This window comes from Camelina sativa, chromosome 14 (assembly GCF_000633955.1).
Source record: "Camelina sativa cultivar DH55 chromosome 14, Cs, whole genome shotgun sequence".
In the NCBI taxonomy this organism is placed as follows: Eukaryota; Viridiplantae; Streptophyta; class Magnoliopsida; order Brassicales; family Brassicaceae; genus Camelina; species Camelina sativa.
The window spans coordinates 17,115,643-17,134,006 of NC_025698.1; the positions used below are offsets into that span (position 1 = coordinate 17,115,643).

The 18,364-nt window shown below is 34.5% G+C and overlaps 4 protein-coding genes across 6 annotated transcripts in view; 3 read left to right on the forward strand and 1 right to left on the reverse strand.

Annotated features, from left to right (window-relative positions):
- LOC104741773 (primary amine oxidase-like) overlaps positions 1-7,333 on the forward strand; it is a 12,283-nt gene extending 4,950 nt beyond the window's left edge. For both annotated transcript variants that reach the window (XM_019236198.1, XM_010462688.1), the window contains exons 2-5: positions 4,901-5,285; positions 5,371-5,484; positions 5,988-6,535; positions 6,963-7,333. In XM_019236198.1, the coding sequence (XP_019091743.1) occupies positions 4,901-5,285; positions 5,371-5,484; positions 5,988-6,535; positions 6,963-7,170 (1,255 nt within the window). In that variant the 3' untranslated portion in view covers positions 7,171-7,333. The remainder of the gene's footprint in view (positions 1-4,900; positions 5,286-5,370; positions 5,485-5,987; positions 6,536-6,962) is intronic.
- On the reverse strand, positions 31-4,385 carry LOC104741772. Of its 2 annotated transcripts, XM_019236197.1 has the most exons (4): positions 3,902-4,385; positions 927-3,515; positions 733-838; positions 31-645 (listed from the first exon to the last, which is right to left on the reverse strand). In XM_019236197.1, exons 2-4 carry the CDS (start codon positions 3,440-3,442, stop codon positions 40-42), a joined length of 3,228 nt encoding a protein of 1,075 aa, XP_019091742.1. In that variant the 5' UTR covers positions 3,443-3,515; positions 3,902-4,385; the 3' UTR covers positions 31-39. The 2 variants fall into 2 exon arrangements, with proteins under 2 accessions (XP_019091742.1, XP_010460988.1); XM_010462686.1 differs by having other exon boundaries at positions 927-4,385.
- Positions 7,907-9,105, forward strand: LOC104741774. The gene is made up of 3 exons (XM_010462689.2): positions 7,907-8,256; positions 8,362-8,552; positions 8,710-9,105. Exons 1-3 carry the CDS (start codon positions 8,131-8,133, stop codon positions 8,945-8,947), a joined length of 555 nt encoding a protein of 184 aa, XP_010460991.1. The 5' UTR covers positions 7,907-8,130; the 3' UTR covers positions 8,948-9,105.
- Positions 15,218-18,364, forward strand: LOC104743704 (AP-4 complex subunit epsilon-like; the record flags this gene model as incomplete). The annotated part of the gene is made up of 10 exons (XM_019236144.1): positions 15,218-15,253; positions 15,356-15,571; positions 15,656-15,766; positions 15,858-16,055; positions 16,151-16,282; positions 16,522-16,578; positions 16,660-16,776; positions 17,127-17,204; positions 17,287-17,430; positions 17,501-18,364. Coding segments are annotated over exons 1-10 (1,938 nt in total), but the record flags the coding sequence as incomplete, so codon positions are not given.

Here is an 18,364-nt window from a genome sequence, read left to right on the forward strand (position 1 = left end):
ATATATATATATATATATATATATAAATGAATCAAGAATCTACTCTTGCACATATATGCCTTCACAATCAGATCTAGCATATTCAGCTTCATCCATTTCAGTATCCATGTCAACATCTACTGGCAATGGACCAATTATATCTGCATTTCCAGACTGAACATCTTCTTTACTATATCTTCTTGAAGCACCTCTCATAACAACAGACCAACTTGATCCATCTTCACTTGAATAAAATACTTGCTTTGCTTGAGATGCTAGAATATACGGATCCTTCTGAAAGCTTACTTGGCTCTGATTTAAGTTAACAAGTGTGAACCCATCTTCCACTTTAACTCCATTACCTTTTACTGCCCAGTTACATCTAAATATCGGCACATAGAACACATGGTAGTCCAACAATATGATGTCAGTAATTCTCCCATAATATGACACCAAATCAACTACTTGTGAAGTATCCTTAGCACTAGATCTACACATAGCCGTTGCCTCATAATAAACACCACTGTTCTGACTCTGCCTTTCAAGTGAGTATGTGTGAAAACGTTGTCCATTAACTATATAACCAGTATAGGACCTTGCAGTACACCGTGGACCATATGCTAGCCATTTAACTATGTCTTCATGTCCATCAGAAGTAATAGATATCTACAAAATTAAACAGACTAATCAAAATTATGAATGAGTCTACTATAGATTTATAAACAGACTCATCAAATTCATAACTTTACTCACCTGTCCTTTTAACCAAGCAGCAAAATTCTTAGAATGCATAGACCATAAATATGTTGCATCACGTCTACACCTTGGATTTGAGTCTTGTAGATATTGCAAATGCATACTACCAAATCATAAATACGAAAAGAAACTATCAGCAGCATAATTTTGACCTTATAATTTATAAGGAATGAAATACACAAGTAACTTACTCCACATAATGATCAAAGGCAGCTGTATTTTGAATGACAGCAAGATGGGCTATATTCTTCTCCATTTCAGTAAGAGTGAATGACGTTCCTGCTGATATTGGACGACCTTCTAATATAGAGCTGTTCACATACTCTACATTCCTCTCAGGTTTTTCTTCTACATTGGTTGTCTTTTTCAGAAACTCATTACAAAACAGCATGCTTTCTTCTGCAAGATATGACTCTGCTATACAACCCTCTGGTCTTGCAGGATTTCTTACAAAATCTTTTAGAACTTTCATATACCTCTCAAATGGGTACATCCACCTAAAATGCACAGGTCCTCCTAGTCTAGCTTCTCTTCCTAGATGAACAGTCAAGTGTACCATGATATCAAAGAAGGTTGGAGGGAAAAACCTTTCAAACATACAAAGCGTTTCTACAATTTCAGCTTCCAATACTGTAATAACCTCAATATCAATAACTCTCTGACACAAATGATTGAAGAATGCGCATAGCCGTAGTATTGCTGTTCTAGGACCTTTTGGTAACAATCCTCTAAGTGCAACCGGGAGAAGCTGTTGCATCAAGACATGATAATCATGTGATTTCAGACCTCCTACCTTACACTCTTCTACTGAAACTCCTCTTGAAATATTAGAACAGTATCCATCTGGACCTTTAAAATGAAATAGTCGTTTGCAAAAAATCTTCTTCTCATTCTTGGACAAAGACCAAGGTGCTGCTGGAAGATATGTTCTCTTTCCTTTTGTGGTAGGATGCAACTCTTTTCTTAGACCAAGATGTTGAAGATCCTTACGAGCATTAAGACCATCCTTAGATTTTCCACAATGCAACAATGTGGATACAATGCTGTGAGTCACATTCTTTTCTATGTGCATTACATCCAAATTATGCCGTACTGGTAGATCCTCCCAATAAGGCAGAGTAAATAAAATGGATCTTTTCTTCCACCTTGATAACTCATCTTCATCTACTTCTACTTCCTCATCTTCATCGGATTCACTTTCATCATCATCACTGTCAAACACTGGTTCTTTATAGACAGTTCTCTTTCTCTTCATCCCAGCCTTTTTCACATTTCCGAAATCATTTTGGAAGTTTTTCAGATTCTGATGAACTTCATGACCAGTTAAAATTCTTGACTTTCTCCTATGCTCAACTTTTCCATCAAACCAAGTCTTCTTTTCCCTATATCTGTGTGTTGGAGCCAAACCTTTTCTATGACACATGTAGACATGTTTCCTGCTAAACTTCAACCACATACTATCAGTATTTTTCCCACACATAGGACATCCCATTTTACCTTTTACTTTACAACCAGCAAGATTTCCATACGCAGGAAAATCACTAATGGTCCAGAGAAGCATTGCCTTTAGAGTAAATGTACTTTTACTAAAAGCATCATACGTTAGCTCTCCATTCTTCCACAGATGATTCAAATCCTCAATAAGAGGTTCTAGGTAGACATCAATATTATTACCTGGTTGTTGTGGACCAGGAATCAATAATGTCAACATTATATTCTCCTTCTTCATACAAAGGTGAGGAGGCAAATTGTAGTTTACCAATAGCACAGGCCAGCTACTATAATTACTATTCTTCATGTTGAATGGATTAAATCCATCTGTGGACAGCCCAAGCCGTATGTTCCTTTCTTCAGCTGCAAATGAAGGATACTTCTCATTCATCTGAGCCCATGTAACAGAATCTACTGGATGTCGAAGTTTTCCATCAGTGCTCTTGTTAGTGTAATGCCACCGTAAGTCCTTAGCCATGTCCTCTGATCTGAACATTCTCTTCAGCCTTGGTATAATTGGAAAATATCTTAATACTTTCTGTGGGACACCTTTCTTTACCTCATTAGTCCGCTTATTAGTCTTCCACCGTGAAGCATTACATTTGGGACATTTATCAAGCTTCTTTAACTTCTTTCTGAAGAGGCAGCAATCATTAACACATGCGTCGATCTTTTCATATCCCATATGAAAGCTCTTTAAAAATTTCTTGACATCATACAATGATGTGTGAAAGACATTACCATCTGGCAACATGCTTGGCAATGTCTGAAGCAGTTCATTGAAGCTCTTATCCGACCAGCCATTATGTGTCTTAATCCTAAACAAAGTCACAATAGCCGATAACTTGCTGTGGTTTGAACAGCTAGGGTATAGTGGGGTTTCAGCATCCCGGATCTTTGCAAGGAACTCATCCTCTTGTTGGTCCTCACCCTCTGCAATCTCACTTAAGTCGCCCACAGGTTGGTCAGCTAAGTCACCTCTAAAAGCCAACTCTTGATCAAAAAATTCAGCAGCTTTATATAACTCAAAAACTTCCTCATTCCACTGAGTTGGTTTACTTTGAAATTCATCTACTGACTTCACATCTCCATGATGATACCAATCACTATGCACCTTGTATGCCTCATCCATCCCTCTTATTACAAGATGCTCAACCACAACACTGTTTAACTGTCGTACTACATTACGACAGTCTTTACAAGGACATATTATCATTTCTATGTCACCTAAAGCCGCAGACACATCCCTTACAAATTTCCAAGCTCCACTTTTATAACCAGGATCAGCTCTTCAATGGATAATTAAAGAAAAAAATCATAACTAAAAGAACATCTTAAAGTATCCAAACCCAAAATAAAACCTAATTATGAAATATAATTCCTTACCTGCATAGATGCACCCATGCCTTGTCCAACATTATATGTTATAATATAAATTTTAACCTTTATAGATAAAATAGAGATACATATTATACAAAGCTCACATTAAGCAACAATTCAGACAATACTGCACTACTTCAGACACATACAGATGCTCTTAAACCAATATCTAACTGTGTAAAATCTCACTAATCTAATCACTATTTATACGAATCAGACTCAAAGGACAAAACATAGCAATCACCAATATTCGTGTGTAATAATAATGTTTAACTATTGGTTGAGTGATACTAACCTGTTGTGTGAGTACAGAGAAATGAGAAGCTTCAGTTCCCCAACATTTCAATCACCAACACTTGGGAAAAAAAAAAAATCGTTCAGTTTATGAAGGCGCAAATACTCAAATCCAAAAGCTATTTTTGAGTCAAATCTGTAAATAATCGAACCCTAACAAAACAGATGGATTCGAAACTCCACATTCTCAAAATCTGTAAATAATCGAACCCTAAAAAACAGATAACGAAATAAATCTAGATAAATCGAACCCTAACAAAACAGATAACTAAATCTGACCCTTATCGAAATCAAAAGCTGTTTGAAATCACAAATAATCGAAACAAATAACGAAATTAGGAGGAAGAAGAAAGACATGCCTCAAAAATGGATTCGAGCTATCAATTGCGATGGATATGGAGATTTAGGGCGAAATTGGGGCTTTTCACAAACGGCGAAATTGGGGCTTTTCACAAACGGCGATAAAACTGAAGAATTGATAAGAAATTTAGAAGAATTTGAGCACACACAGAGAATTTAGAAGAAGAAATCTTCTTAGGTTGAGCTTAGGTTGTAACGAGAGAGAGAGAGAGAGTGTGTCGAGTTTTTGGGTTTTTTTTTTATTTGGCGATTAAGTGAATAATTTCACTAAGTATTGGCGGACAAAAGTCACTTTTGTTTCCCGCTACATAATTTTCCTATCATAGCGTTAATAAGATGCTATTAAAAAGTAAGCGAAAAAAAATCTCATCTTTCATAGCAGTGACGGAAAATGAGCTATATCCGTCTGCTATCAATGTACATATTTGTTGTAGTGCTTATCTTTGAAATCCTTTGTTCAAATTAGGCGTTCATGTAAACATTATGAAAGAAAGATTGCATGCATACTGATGATACCTTTTGTATCCCACATACTAATTTCATACATATGCATATGAGGATGAACATGCATGCAAATTGATGATACCTGTATATTTATCCCGCTTACTAATTTCATACATATGAATATGATGATGCCTAGATGGGCAAATTGGGAATTTCACTTATCCTTCGACGTTCGAGCTGGTATCGTTATCTCCCTAGCTTCCATTTTCGACATGGACGTAAACAAATATCGGCAAGTCCTATACAAAGGTCATTTGTCGGAGATGTTCATACCTTACATGGATCCAACTGATGATTGGTATTTCATTACTTATCTTGACTGTGGCGATTTCGGCTGTGGTCAATGTGCCGTGTCTCTTGAGCCATACACTGATTGTCCAGCTGGTGCAGTTTTTATGGACGGGATTTTTGCAGGTCAAGATGGAACCCCCGCAAAAATCCCAAATGCTATATGTATTTTCGAAAAATATGCTGGAGATATCATGTGGCGACATACGGAAGCTGAAATCCCAAACTTAGAAGTAAGCTGTGTTAATGTTATCAAAAATTATTTATATGATATAATAAAATACATGATTTATATTTGTTTATAATATGATGATGCAGATTACGGAGGTTAGACCGGACGTAAGTCTTGTAGCCCGGATTGTGACCACCGTGGGAAACTATGACTACATAGTTGATTATGAGTTCAAGCCTAGTGGTTCCATCAAAATGGGGGTAAAACAGTCTCTTCTTAACTTTATCTATAATCTATAATATGTATAGTGTACCTTTCCTTTATTAATTTGAAATGACACCAACATGAATCACGTGAATCATAATTGAACAACGATGCCAAAAAGAGCAGATTTAGAAAAAGGAACAATGACATCAAATCAAATCGTAATTGAATCATTAGGTTTGATTTTCATGATTCATGTTTTCTTTTTGTGGGCTCATACGGTATGATAATTTTCAGTTGGTTTAGTTTAGTCTTGTTTGCATAGAAAAAAATATAATACGAGTATGAATTTATAATTTGATGATATCAAATTCTGTTTTATGTACATCAGTACATGTCAACTAAATATTGGTACATACTCGATTGGGCTCTGTTTCTTTCTAGATGTGAAGAAAATAAAACAGCGATTGATACAAAGCTAAGTTCTGTTTCAGTAAGTTGGTTCAATCAATATGTTCAACCCTGATTGGCTAATTCTAATTTGTATATATACCAACAGGTTGGCTTAACCGGTGTTCTAGAAATTAAACCGGTAGAATATATTCACACATCAGAAATAAAAAAAGGAGAGGACATACACGGGACAATTGTCGCTGACAACACCGTCGGTGTTAACCACGACCATTTCGTGATATTCCGTCTTGATCTTGACATTGATGGTTCGGACAATTCCTTTGTCCGTAACGAGCTTGTGACCAAGAGGGCTCCAGAATCTGTTAACACACCAAGGAGAAGCTATTGGACATCGAGGCCAAAGACGGCCAAGACCGAGGCAGAGGCTCGGGTGAAACTAGGGTTGAAAGCGGAAGAGCTGGTGGTGGTTAACCCTAACCGGAAAACGAAGCATGGCAATGAGGTTGGATACCGTTTACTTCATGGATCCGCTGCAGGCCCTCTTTTGGCTCAAGATGATTACCCACAGATTCGGGCTGCATTCACCAACTATAACGTGTGGATCACGCCATATAACAGGTCGGAGGTTTGGGCAGGTGGTTTGTACGCTGACAGGAGCCAAGGTGACGATACGTTAGCCGTGTGGTCTGAAAGGTAATTGACATCTTCCTATCATCAAATTTTAATACCTAACGTATTATCAAATTTAATTTTGAAATTTTATTTAATCAACCTTTTAAGTTAACAAATATATTCTGAAGTTACCTAAAACATGAGCTGATAAAAAAAATATTGAAGTTTCGTGTTTACAACAATTCATAAAGTATTTAAACAATAGTAAAAAAATACCTTAGTAAATTATTTTTTTGTGCCGAGATGACTTTGGAGTATTGGACAATATAATTATGATATATTTTTGGCTAAAATATATATAATTTGATGACAAAGATTATACCTATGTAAGGTTTTTGTAATGTTTTGTGTTTAAGAGAAAATGTTTTTTTTTTGTCAAAAGAGAAAATGTATATAAGTTTTCTAGATCGGGAGAGACTAAAATTATGTATTTGAATGAATATGACAGGAATAGGAAAATAGAGAATAAAGATCTAGTGATGTGGTACACCATCGGTTTCCACCATGTTCCTAGCCAGGAAGATTACCCAACGATGCCTACTTTATCTGGTGGCTTTGAGCTCCGACCGACCAACTTCTTCGAGCGAAACCCTGTCCTCAAGACCAAACCCGTGAAGCTCACCACCGCTCGAAAGTGCATTCCTAAAGACGATTAAAAAACAACTTAATCATATCACTGATGATGAATTTGTTCCACCTGATGATGGACTGTTTAACGATTCGAGAAATAATAACGTGGTTTCAAATATCTTGGTCGTATAAAATTATCGTGTCTTTGTTGACCAACTAATCTTCTCTATATCAAAGTTTTAAATTTAATTGGTAACCGAAAAAAAAACTGGTATTACGAGAAGTTGGGTACGTTTTAACTGTAGAAGTTCGTAAAATAGAATCTCACTTTGTTGCAACCATATAGGCATGTATGTTGCACAGTACTATACGAGAATCTAGTAGAAAACAAAATAAAATTACGAAACGTATCTAACACTTTTCCCCTCACAAATTTCCAGAATTTTAACATCTATGGATTTTTTGGTCTATAGAAATTCTTGATTTTAAAACTTGAATCCCTATTGTTATCTTCAATATTTGTTCATTCTTATGTTTCCATTCTCCACTCAAAAAAATTTCTATTACTACAATTGTTCTTATTAGACAAAAAAAAAATTCGTTACGTAGTGTATAAAGTATTAACTACAGTAAAATATCCATTCATTATTTTGAGAATACGACATCATACGGTGAAAATATATAAATAATCATTATTTTAAATAAAAATAATCAAAAGCACCCATTATGCAACAATTTCATATGTTCACTCGCAGACCCAGATTAATATGATGTTAAATGATTTGTTGATAATCATAAATAGTTAACACAAAAGTTTCTTCTTCTTTTCACCCTCTTAAGTCTTAAGATTCACACACGAAAAAAAAAAAGTTTATTAATTAACACAAAAGCAAAGCAAAGAACCCAACAACCCAACCATAACAACAAAGAACAAATCCACTCTTTACAAACATGTATACGTCAGCAAACACAAATAGTTATTCTCTGTCATAGTGGAGTAAGTCTCAAGTAATCTCCTCTTCTCTCTGTGATGTAAGGACAAATCAATGGAGGTTCAAGAACAACATACCCGGAATGGGCGACCCAATTTTTTTTTCTTTTTCATGTTCATCTTTCTCTTTGGTCTTGCCGCGTTCGTCCTGTGCCTTTCGGCTGAGTTTCAGAAGGCTAAGGTAAATGAATTCTCAAATGACTTGTTGCTTAAGTCATCCTTTTTGTGTTCTAAGAACATGATTTCGGGTTTAAAAATTTGCTAAAAGTTTGACGTTTTTTTTAAGGGGAAAGATCTGAAATGGGACGGAGAATCATGTTATTTACCCGAAAATCATGCTTTCGGGTTTGGGATCGCTGCTTTGGTCTGTGTTTCCGTTGCTCAGATCGTCGGAAACGTTGTGGTATGTAGAGGTTTCTTGAAAACGGTCAAAACCGGAACTACACCGCTTTGTATAATTCTTCTGTTGATTTCTTGGTAAGACGATGCTTATTACATCATAGTTTATACCAACAAGAAACAAATATGTTTAAATACCTAGCAGTTTAGTGATCTAGTTCTCGTAGCCGTTCGTGTCATAATCTTGATTAAATTTTGCAGTTACGTAATTGTATAACACACGAATTAATTGCAGGGTTAATTTTGCGGTTGCGGTTACGTTGATATGCGGTGGTGCAAGCATGAACAGAGAGCAGAGATACGGCAAAGGGTGGCTAAACCGTGAGTGTTACCTTGTAAAAGACGGAGTGTTCGCAGGGTCTGGCGTTTTGTGCGTTACAACGCTGGTTGCTATTCTCGGAGCGTTTGCGTCTAAAGCCAAGCCATCAGTACCGGGTGAGACTCAAGACAAACGTCACACCCAGAATGTGTAGTATTTTTTTTTTTAATCCCTCTCAAAATTAATTAGAAAGCAAAGAAACTTGATCTAATTGATAAACAAACTCAAAGATACTATTTCATTTTTTGTTTTTATTTTGTGTAACCTTAGAAGTTCCAAAACTTTCTCATCAATCCCTTCCAACGGGAGATCACTTCTTGTTAAATTAGTTTATTTCCTCATAGAACAAAATAGTTTAGAGTAGTGTAATATTCCCCATGATAAATTGTTCTAGATTAAATATTTTTATTAAATAGTTAGAGCCAAAAAAGAAAAAAATATAATATTAAAAATTATTTTTACTTAAAGGAAAGAAAGTAAAAGATAAAATTTTACTTTTATAAAAAGACAAGAGGCTGTGTGAGAAAAAAAGAAGTGATATTAATATATACACATTAATTAAACTTGTTTGGGTATTTTAAATATGTAGAAATTTTGAAATATTTAAATATATGAAGACGAGTTATTTTATAATCAAAGACGGTCGCCATTATATGCATTTAACATTCTAATCCGTATTTTACGTTATAAATTCACACATGCTATTTGATCAATAATATTTTTGGAAATGTTGTTATATCTAAAATAATAATCAAACTACAGCTACTGTAGCGTTGAGAATCAGCGTTTAGAAAGAAAAACAGCGTTTTATCAAATTTTGAGGCCTGCCTAAACGTGTTTGGCGAGGATAGTGAGATCAAGGTTGATCGATGGTGATAGTGTTGCTAGTTGATGGAGATTGATCATCTAAGTAATTCTCAGAAAACTTATTAAACGTAAACACGACGTCACTCCACACCACACTCTTTGTGTTTACGAAACGACTTCGTTAGGCCAGTATTTCAAAAACCCATCTCCGTAATGTAGAAAAAATATCAACGGTTGGTTAGTTTTGGTTTCTTGGTCCATAAACAACCTAGCAATGCAACTAGATCACAACAAATCCACAAATCTTTAAAGAAACACAGATAACCAATAAGTGTCTTCATCAACGAGAGCGATGTTAATCAGAAATTTTAGGGACATCTTCACTCAAATTTAAGATTCAACCTATGAAAACTCTAACACCAACATCTAAGGAACTATTTAGATCTAGTAAAGAAACAGTTCTGTAATGTCTATGTTATGTTATTCACAAAAAAAAAAAATGTCTATGTTATGTATTTTCTCTAGATTTTGGTGGATGGATCATATATGTATGTTTTGTATATGATATAATATGGCTCGTAAAAGCATTTGTACACCATCCTGGTAAAAACGTATGCATTATAACTCCATTTATGTCGTTGTGCTAATCCCATCAATGCACCATATTCTGTAGACGTTTCGATGTACATGAGTGTTTGTATATATAGACTCCCGGTTACTAGAAGCAGGCTCGGCCCACAGGTCCGGCCCATGAAACAAATTTAGTAAAGCCAAAGATTACGGCATGAAAATATAGGGGGCATATTTAGAATTTTTTTATAGGCTTCTTATGCTAAAAAAATTTATCTAAGCTTTTTTATAAATTTTTTTTGATGGGTTTTCTTTTAGTTTTTACCATTTTTTCTGGGAATTAAACCTGTTAATAAAATATTACTTAAATATCTTGTTAAGAAATTTTTTTTGTTTGGTAAAAAAGTTCCAATGGAAGACTTCCTTGAAGCAACAAAATCAAAGAGTTTTCAACTTTCTAAAAGATCAAGGTACGTACCTTGATTTGAATGCTGGATTTTGATTAAAAAGTTTCTAGACAAGATAAGAATGAACTAGTTTTAGTGTTTACATACATAGATTGGTGTTGGATTAGTATTAATGAACTAGATTAAGATCCGCACTAGAGCACGAGTTGAAATTCATTTTATTTCTATTGTAATTTCTATATAAAATATAATTTATGTGATTGTTTTTAAATGTTTTTTTGGATAAAACATTATGCAATAAAATCATATGCAAAATATGATGGCTTGAGAAAAAGAAACCTATTTTATAAGTTTTATATTGTTAATGATTTTAGATAAGAATCCGTGTTATAACACTAGTTAAATTTTATTTTATATAAAATTTTGTATATTTTATATTTAAAATATGTTGTATTAAGTTATATATGTGAAGTTATTTCAACAATGTATATTCTACATCATGACTTGAATGTCATTATAAGACATAATTTTGTAAATTTGGTTTTTAAAAAGCAAGTTATTATATTATGAGTAATTTAATACATTGTTATACTTTTTGTTTTAATATACTTGGTTTCTTAAAATTGTTTCATATTATAGTGACATATTATTGACATTGCTATAACAAATCAATTTAGAGTGTTTATAGTTTCTTACTTTTATATCAAGTTTCAATATATTAAAAATATTTCAAAATAAATTATTTAAAGTTTATTATATTATATAAAATTATAAAATTCAACAAAAAATATGAAATTGAATTTAAATATTCAAATTTTGACCCGTTACTTAGTAAAATTTTTAATTCAATAGATATTATTTTTAAAAAAATATTATTACTAAAGCTTGAATATGTTATAGATTGAACAATTTCTATTTGTTTTTAAAAATTCAACTTATGGTATATCCGGAAATAAAACTATTTTTAATTATAATAAATAATATGATAATTTCTTTGTTTCACAAAATAGACTCATATATAAAAATGAGAGGTGGAGTATAATGATAATTGATATGCTTAAATTTACCCTAGAGCTACTCTCTCAAATTAGAAGATCAATTATAGTACTTAGGGATCGAATCCACAAAGACTCTAGATTCACACAGAAGATTTAATAATTTTTTATTATGCTAAACAGAAATATTCTAATTAAATTGCAAGAATAAACAGAAAATAAAAGAGATGTAAAATTCAGATGGACGAAACGTTAGGCCTATGGAAATTCTCAGGAAATCATAGAAAATCAGATCAATTAATTAAGCAAGCATGATTCAATAATTAAGCACCGTTCTTGTACTCTAAACACAATTGTAAAATAAATCAGTTCTCACTGCAAATATTATCTAAGTTTTAAAACCCGAAAAATCCAAATCTCTTTGCAAAATTCAAGTTAAAAACCAGCAATAAAATCAAGTTTAGATAAGTTCACAAAATCTCTAATTCAAATCTCTTTGCAAAAAGTAATTTTGCTAATCAAAAGGTTTTATCAGGAAAATCAATTATATTCTCATATCAATTTATTTTCCTAAGTTATTAATTCTATCTGATCAATCAAGAATTAATATGAAGAACAACCTAAGATGAATATCATAGAAGATAATTGAACCCTAAATAAACAAATCTAATAAATCATAAAATCCCTGTGAAAAACTCTGAACCTAACAAGCAAACTACTCATACATATTCAATGAAGAACAAAACATCTTTTCTGAATAATAAGCAATAGATATTAAGAAGTAAGACGGGAGTTTAAGAATTCTTCTCTCGAAGGAGTTCAGATCTCTCTTCCAAAATATTGCCCCAATATTTCTTCTCTCAAAAAGGTTGCAGAAAATAACTTAGGTCTAAACAATGACCCAAAAATCCTATTTATATTCCTAAACACTTCCAGGGACTAATGACGCAAATATGGAAAACTTTGGGGCAACTTTGTAAATCTTCAAAACTTGTGAGAAAACTTATGATTCTTCTATCGAATGATGCATCGATCGACACTATAACTTGCATCGACCGATGCATATCTCTGAACTTGTCTCCCAACTTCAGAGCTTAGCCTCAATGCTTGAATGTGCTTCAAATCCTCCTATTTATCTCCATTATGCTCCCATCCATGCTAAATCCTATAAAGACTCAAAAGGACTCTAAAAATACCAAAAGACTATATAAATAAGACTTATATCATGGCTAAAAACACCTAAAAAACCATGATATATCAATAATTAACAAATTAATATGTTAAGTTAGATATCAAAAGATTTTATTTAATGAATAATTTAATAAAGGAAATTAATATGATAAGTTAGATGATATGATTCTTTAGAATATTCTCTTTAAGATTTTCGGTATAATCTATCTGTAACCAATTAATTTATCATTAATGTATAACCTATTTATAACCAATTTATTAAAATTATATAGTTTACAAAACAATATTGTGTACTTCCGTTTATAAAGGGGATGAATGTATGACTATGATTACTATTATTATACTTGTTTTGTGATTGTGGGAATAAAATAATAGAAAAGTATCAAGGTAGAAATCAAATTTGATTCAGATTGTTGTTTCTTGTTGGTTTAAATTCGTAAGCCTTTTGTCACGTGAAAGAAGTTTAAATATATACAAATATGTTTCAATGTTATGTTTCATGATTGATTTGATTTTTTTGTATAATTCATCTATTTTTCTGTTTATTTAGAAAAAATGCCGCCATCTTAGACTCAATCTCGAGCTAAGAAAAGCAATAAACCTTCACAGTTTGAAATCGGTGTTTCATTTCGCGGTTTGGCCATGAGCTCTCATTTCATTCTCTTTGCAGGTTGAATTGTGTTGTTGTATTTTATCTTCTGTAGATTTTCTTTCTTCTGCTACTTGTTTCTCCTGTAACTTTGTCACAAATTTGAAAATGGTATAAAATCTTTACATTGATACCATGAAAAGAAAAGCAATAAACATCTGAAGTTAATAAGAGCAAACCATGTGGAATAATAAAAAGCCAACCATCAAGAGCACTTCAAAGAAAGAAAAAGGATAAACGAGATGCGTTTATAAAGTCTCAAGCTAATTCTCTTTTAAGGTATATAAAGAGAGCTGAAAAACCTGAAAGTTCTAACATTGATATTGAAAGAGACGAAGATGAGGACGTTAATGATATTGGTCAGAATAATGTTGAGCTTGAGCGTGAGAAATCAAGTGAACGTGAAGAGACTCGTCAAGATGAAATTGGAAAGGAAAAGGAGAAAAGTGAGGAGCAAAGAGGACAAATGTCTGATAATTCTGATCCTGGGAACTAGGGAACATTGATATGAGATTGAGAGACCTGTTGGTAAAAGCTGGTCTTACACCAAGGCTATCGAGCAATTATCGATTTCCTAAAGATGCTATTGGTAGGCATTTCTCTCAATCATTCTACATAAGAGATATGGTAAATGAAGAGAAATAAGATAGACGATGGTTCATATAATCAAAAGCTTTGGATAAAACTTTTTGTTTTTGCTACAAGTCGTTCATGCATGATAAAACTGGTGGTTACTTGGCAACCACAAGGTATGATGATTGGAGAAATTTTTCAAAAAGGCTAAAAGAACATGAAAGCTCTCATGGTCATATCATTTGTATGACACATTGGACATAGTTGGAGGTGAGATGACAAAAGAATCAAACAATTGATAAGCATGCTCAGGAAGAACTAAAGAGAGAAACAAACCATTGGAGAGAAATATTACTGAGGATATTTGCAGTGGTGAAAACTCTAGCTCAAAGAAATTTGGCATTCCATGGGATAATGACAAGATTGGCGAGGCGAAAAATGAGTATTTTTTAGGTATGATTGAGATGATTGCTGAAACGTACAATAGCAGAAAATAATCTCCCGAAACTTACAATAGCAGAAAAATCAAATAGAATAGAGGTTTTATCTTTAGAGGTCCAACCTCTAATTTAAATACTAAAATAAAACTCTAAAAATCAAATAGAACCCAAGTATTTTTCTTTTTTGTTTTGTTGACATTTTTCAGTTTAGTAACTTTGACAATTCCAAACCGAACCAAAACTTTTAACATATGGAAGCGAACCAATACAAAAACCGGATCCCGGTTAAAACACCTCTAAATTTACTGTTACACGCGTGTTGGTTTTTAGCGATTGGGGACCGCCTGGCCCTGGTGTGGCTGTGGCTCTCTCTATTGAACGCTAAAAAGCAAACAAAAAAAAAAAAAAAAAAAAACTNCATCATATCATGTTTGAGTTTGCATCCATCTATTGCATAAAAAAAAAAAAAAAAAAAAAAAAAAAACAAACTCAGACAAAACTCTTTTTTCTCGTTACTAAACTCTTCTTCTTCTCTTCACGTTTTTCTCATCTCCAATTTCACACTCTCCTCAGATCTGAGAACTCCACCGGACCAGACTCATCAACCACCGCTCTCGGGAAAACAATCATCGGAACAATCAAATCTCATTTCGCATGGTCAAATTTCCGATTTCTCATCGGATTTAGCCCCAAATCCTATCCAATTACATCGTCTAAATAAATCATTCGTCGTCGGAGAAATCACCGGTAAAAATCTCCGGTGCGTTTGGTGTCAGTGATTTGATNAAGAGTTACGATTACCATCAGATGCCTGCACCTTTCATCCAGGTTTCGTATCTTAGCAACTGGTGATAAGTCTTTCCCTTGTTGAACTCAATTTTTGCAACTGGTGATAAGTTCTTTGGTTTGGGTCAAATATTTTTTTTTTAGATCAAATTGCTGAAGATAATGGCGTTGCTGGGTAGTGGTGATAAGAATGCGAGTGAAATCATGTCTATGGTGCTTGGAGATTTGTTCAGAAAGTGTGACTCATCTACCAATATAGGAAATGCGATCCTTTACGAGTGTATTCGATGTATTTCTTGTATACTTCCAAATCCCAAGCTGTTGGAAGCTGCTGCTGATGCTATCTCCAAGTTTTTGAAGGTTTTTTTTTATCTTCCTGACATGTATGCAGATACTCTTGTTTACCTTATGATTGTATCTAAATTCCTGGAAAACTATTTGCAGAGTGATAGTCACAATTTGAAGTACATGGGCATTGATGGTCTTGGTCGATTGATAAAAATAAGCCCAGATATTGCTGAGCAGCACCAACTTGCTGTGATAGATTGTTTGGAGGTGAGCAGAAACAGGGGAAACTTTTTTAGTTGTTTTATTTCATGTGAGCTCATTGTTTGTTTGGTTTTGCTTGATTGCTACTGTCCAACAGGATCCAGATGATACACTAAAGAGGAAAACATTTGAATTGTTGTACAAAATGACCAAGTCCTCTAATGTAGAAGTGATTGTTGACCGAATGATTGATTACATGATTAGTATCAATGACAATCATTACAAAACTGAGATAGCATCTCGTTGTGTTGAGTTGGCTGAACAATTTGCTCCAAGCAATCAATGGTTCATCCAGGTAGGAAGCCAATCTCCCTCGTAACTGTGGCCGAACAATATAATTACAAAATCTTGGTTTTAGTTGATAGAATTATAACTGTGGCTGTACTGCAGACCATGAATAAAGTCTTCGAGCATGCAGGAGATCTGGTAAATATTAAGGTGGCACATAATCTGATGCGTTTGATTGCTGAAGGATTTGGAGAGGACGATGATGATGCAGACAGCAAGCTCAGATTATCAGCTGTATGTTGTTCATTTCCTTTTCTGTTCGTTCTGCATTTATGTGCAAAGAAATTAGTAGTTTGTGTTTCTGTGATATGAACGATTTTTTTAACAGAGAATAGAGTTGATACCTGAAATTGCAATCTTAAATCTAGTATTGAGTAACTCCAGTCACGTTCTGACTTTTAGGTTTTGTTTTGTTGTTTTATACAGTCTGATGTTTTTGTATTGTGCTTATGAGTGTGTTTTTCTTGATGCAGGTGGAATCGTATTTGCAGCTTATTAGTGAGCCAAAGCTTCCATCCCTGTTTCTTCAGGTTGATTTTGTTCTCTGATCTCTTGAATTTTTTTCTTTTCACATTGAATTTATGCTTCTTACTTTTGATTTTAAACTTCAGGTCATTTCTTGGGTCTTGGGAGAATACGGCACAGCTGATGGGAAATATTCTGCCTCCTATATTAGTGGAAAGCTGTGCGATGTGGCAGACGCATACTCAAGTGATGAAACTGTAAAGGTAGCTCCACAGCTTTCAAATATTATGCACCGAAATTTTTTCCTTCTTAGGTGTTCTGGCCTTTTAATTCTGTGTATGGTGTAGCTTCTTCAAACACTCGACTTGTTTCTTAGATCTCCACTCTTAAGTTGCATTAGGACACCATGGTATACTGAATTCCTTGAAAATGTGACTAAACCCATTGTGTGCTCTCCTCTTCCTAAAATGTAATCTTACCCGGTGGATTTATTATCAGGATTATTTGGTAGTACATGTACATGAGAGCGGTGATGTTTCCACTTATGCAAACTTAGTCCAGTTGCTATCTGTTTACTGCCTGAAATAGTAATGGTTTTCTCTTCTGATTGAAGGGTTATGCTGTTTCTGCACTGATGAAGATCTATGCATTTGAAATCGCATCTGGAAGAAAAGTGGATGTTTTGCCAGAGGTCTGTATCTTTAGATGGTTCTGAAATTAAAAACCTAATTTATAGCTTGCTTTGTCATGGACTGACTGGTTTTATAATACAGTGCCAATCTTTGATCGAAGAGCTACTGGCTTCACATTCAACAGATCTTCAGCAACGTGCATATGAGCTTCAGGCTCTCCTTGCTCTAGATTCCCGTGCTGTTGAGACTATAATCCCTTTAGATGCTAGTTGTGAAGACATCGAGGTACGTTCTCTCTTCATACGTTCCCTTCGAATGTGGATTTCTTGAATCTTATGGTCCATTTCTGAATTAGGTTGATAAAGAACTTTCATTTCTCAATGGCTACATCCAACAAGCTATCGAGAGTGGAGCGCAGCCTTATATTTCTGAGAGAGAGCGCTCGGGGATGTTTGAAACAACCGATTACCATCCCCAGGATCATCACGAAGTTCCATCTCATACCCTTCGATTCGAAGCCTATGAACTTCCAAAGCCATCAGTGCCACCACAAGCTTCGACCGAGCTTGTTCCAGTACCTGAGCCTTCTTATTACAGTGAGTCACACCAGCCAATTTCAACATCTTTGGTGTCTGAACGAGAATCGTCAGAGATCAAGCTGCGACTCGATGGAGTTAAGCAAAAATGGGGTAGACCGAGCTATCAACCAACCACATCAGCTTCTTCCACTACTCAGCAAGCAGCAAATGGTACCACTTCACACTCGGATGGAGGAGTTGGTTCATCTAGCTCAAAGCCTCGAAGCAGTTACGAACCAAAGAAACCAGAAATCGATCCCGAGAAACAGAGACTTGCTGCATCCTTGTTTGGTGGATCATCATCATCAAGAACTGATAAAAAGTCTTCTGGTGGTCAGAAGCCCGCAAAAGGAACAGTTAACAAACCCGCAACTGTCCCCAAGGAAAATCCAACCCCTGTTCAACCGCCACCAGACTTACTAGACTTAGGCGAGCCAATGGCTACAACTGTTTCAACAATGGATCCTTTTAAAGAGTTGGAAGGGCTTATGGATTCTTCGAGCCAAGATGGGGGTTCGAACGATGTGATGGGACTATACTCAGATGCAGCACCTGTGACCACAACCACAAGTGTCGACTCTCTCTTATCCGAACTGTCTGATAGCTCCAAAGGAAACTCACGCACGTATCAATCTCAAACC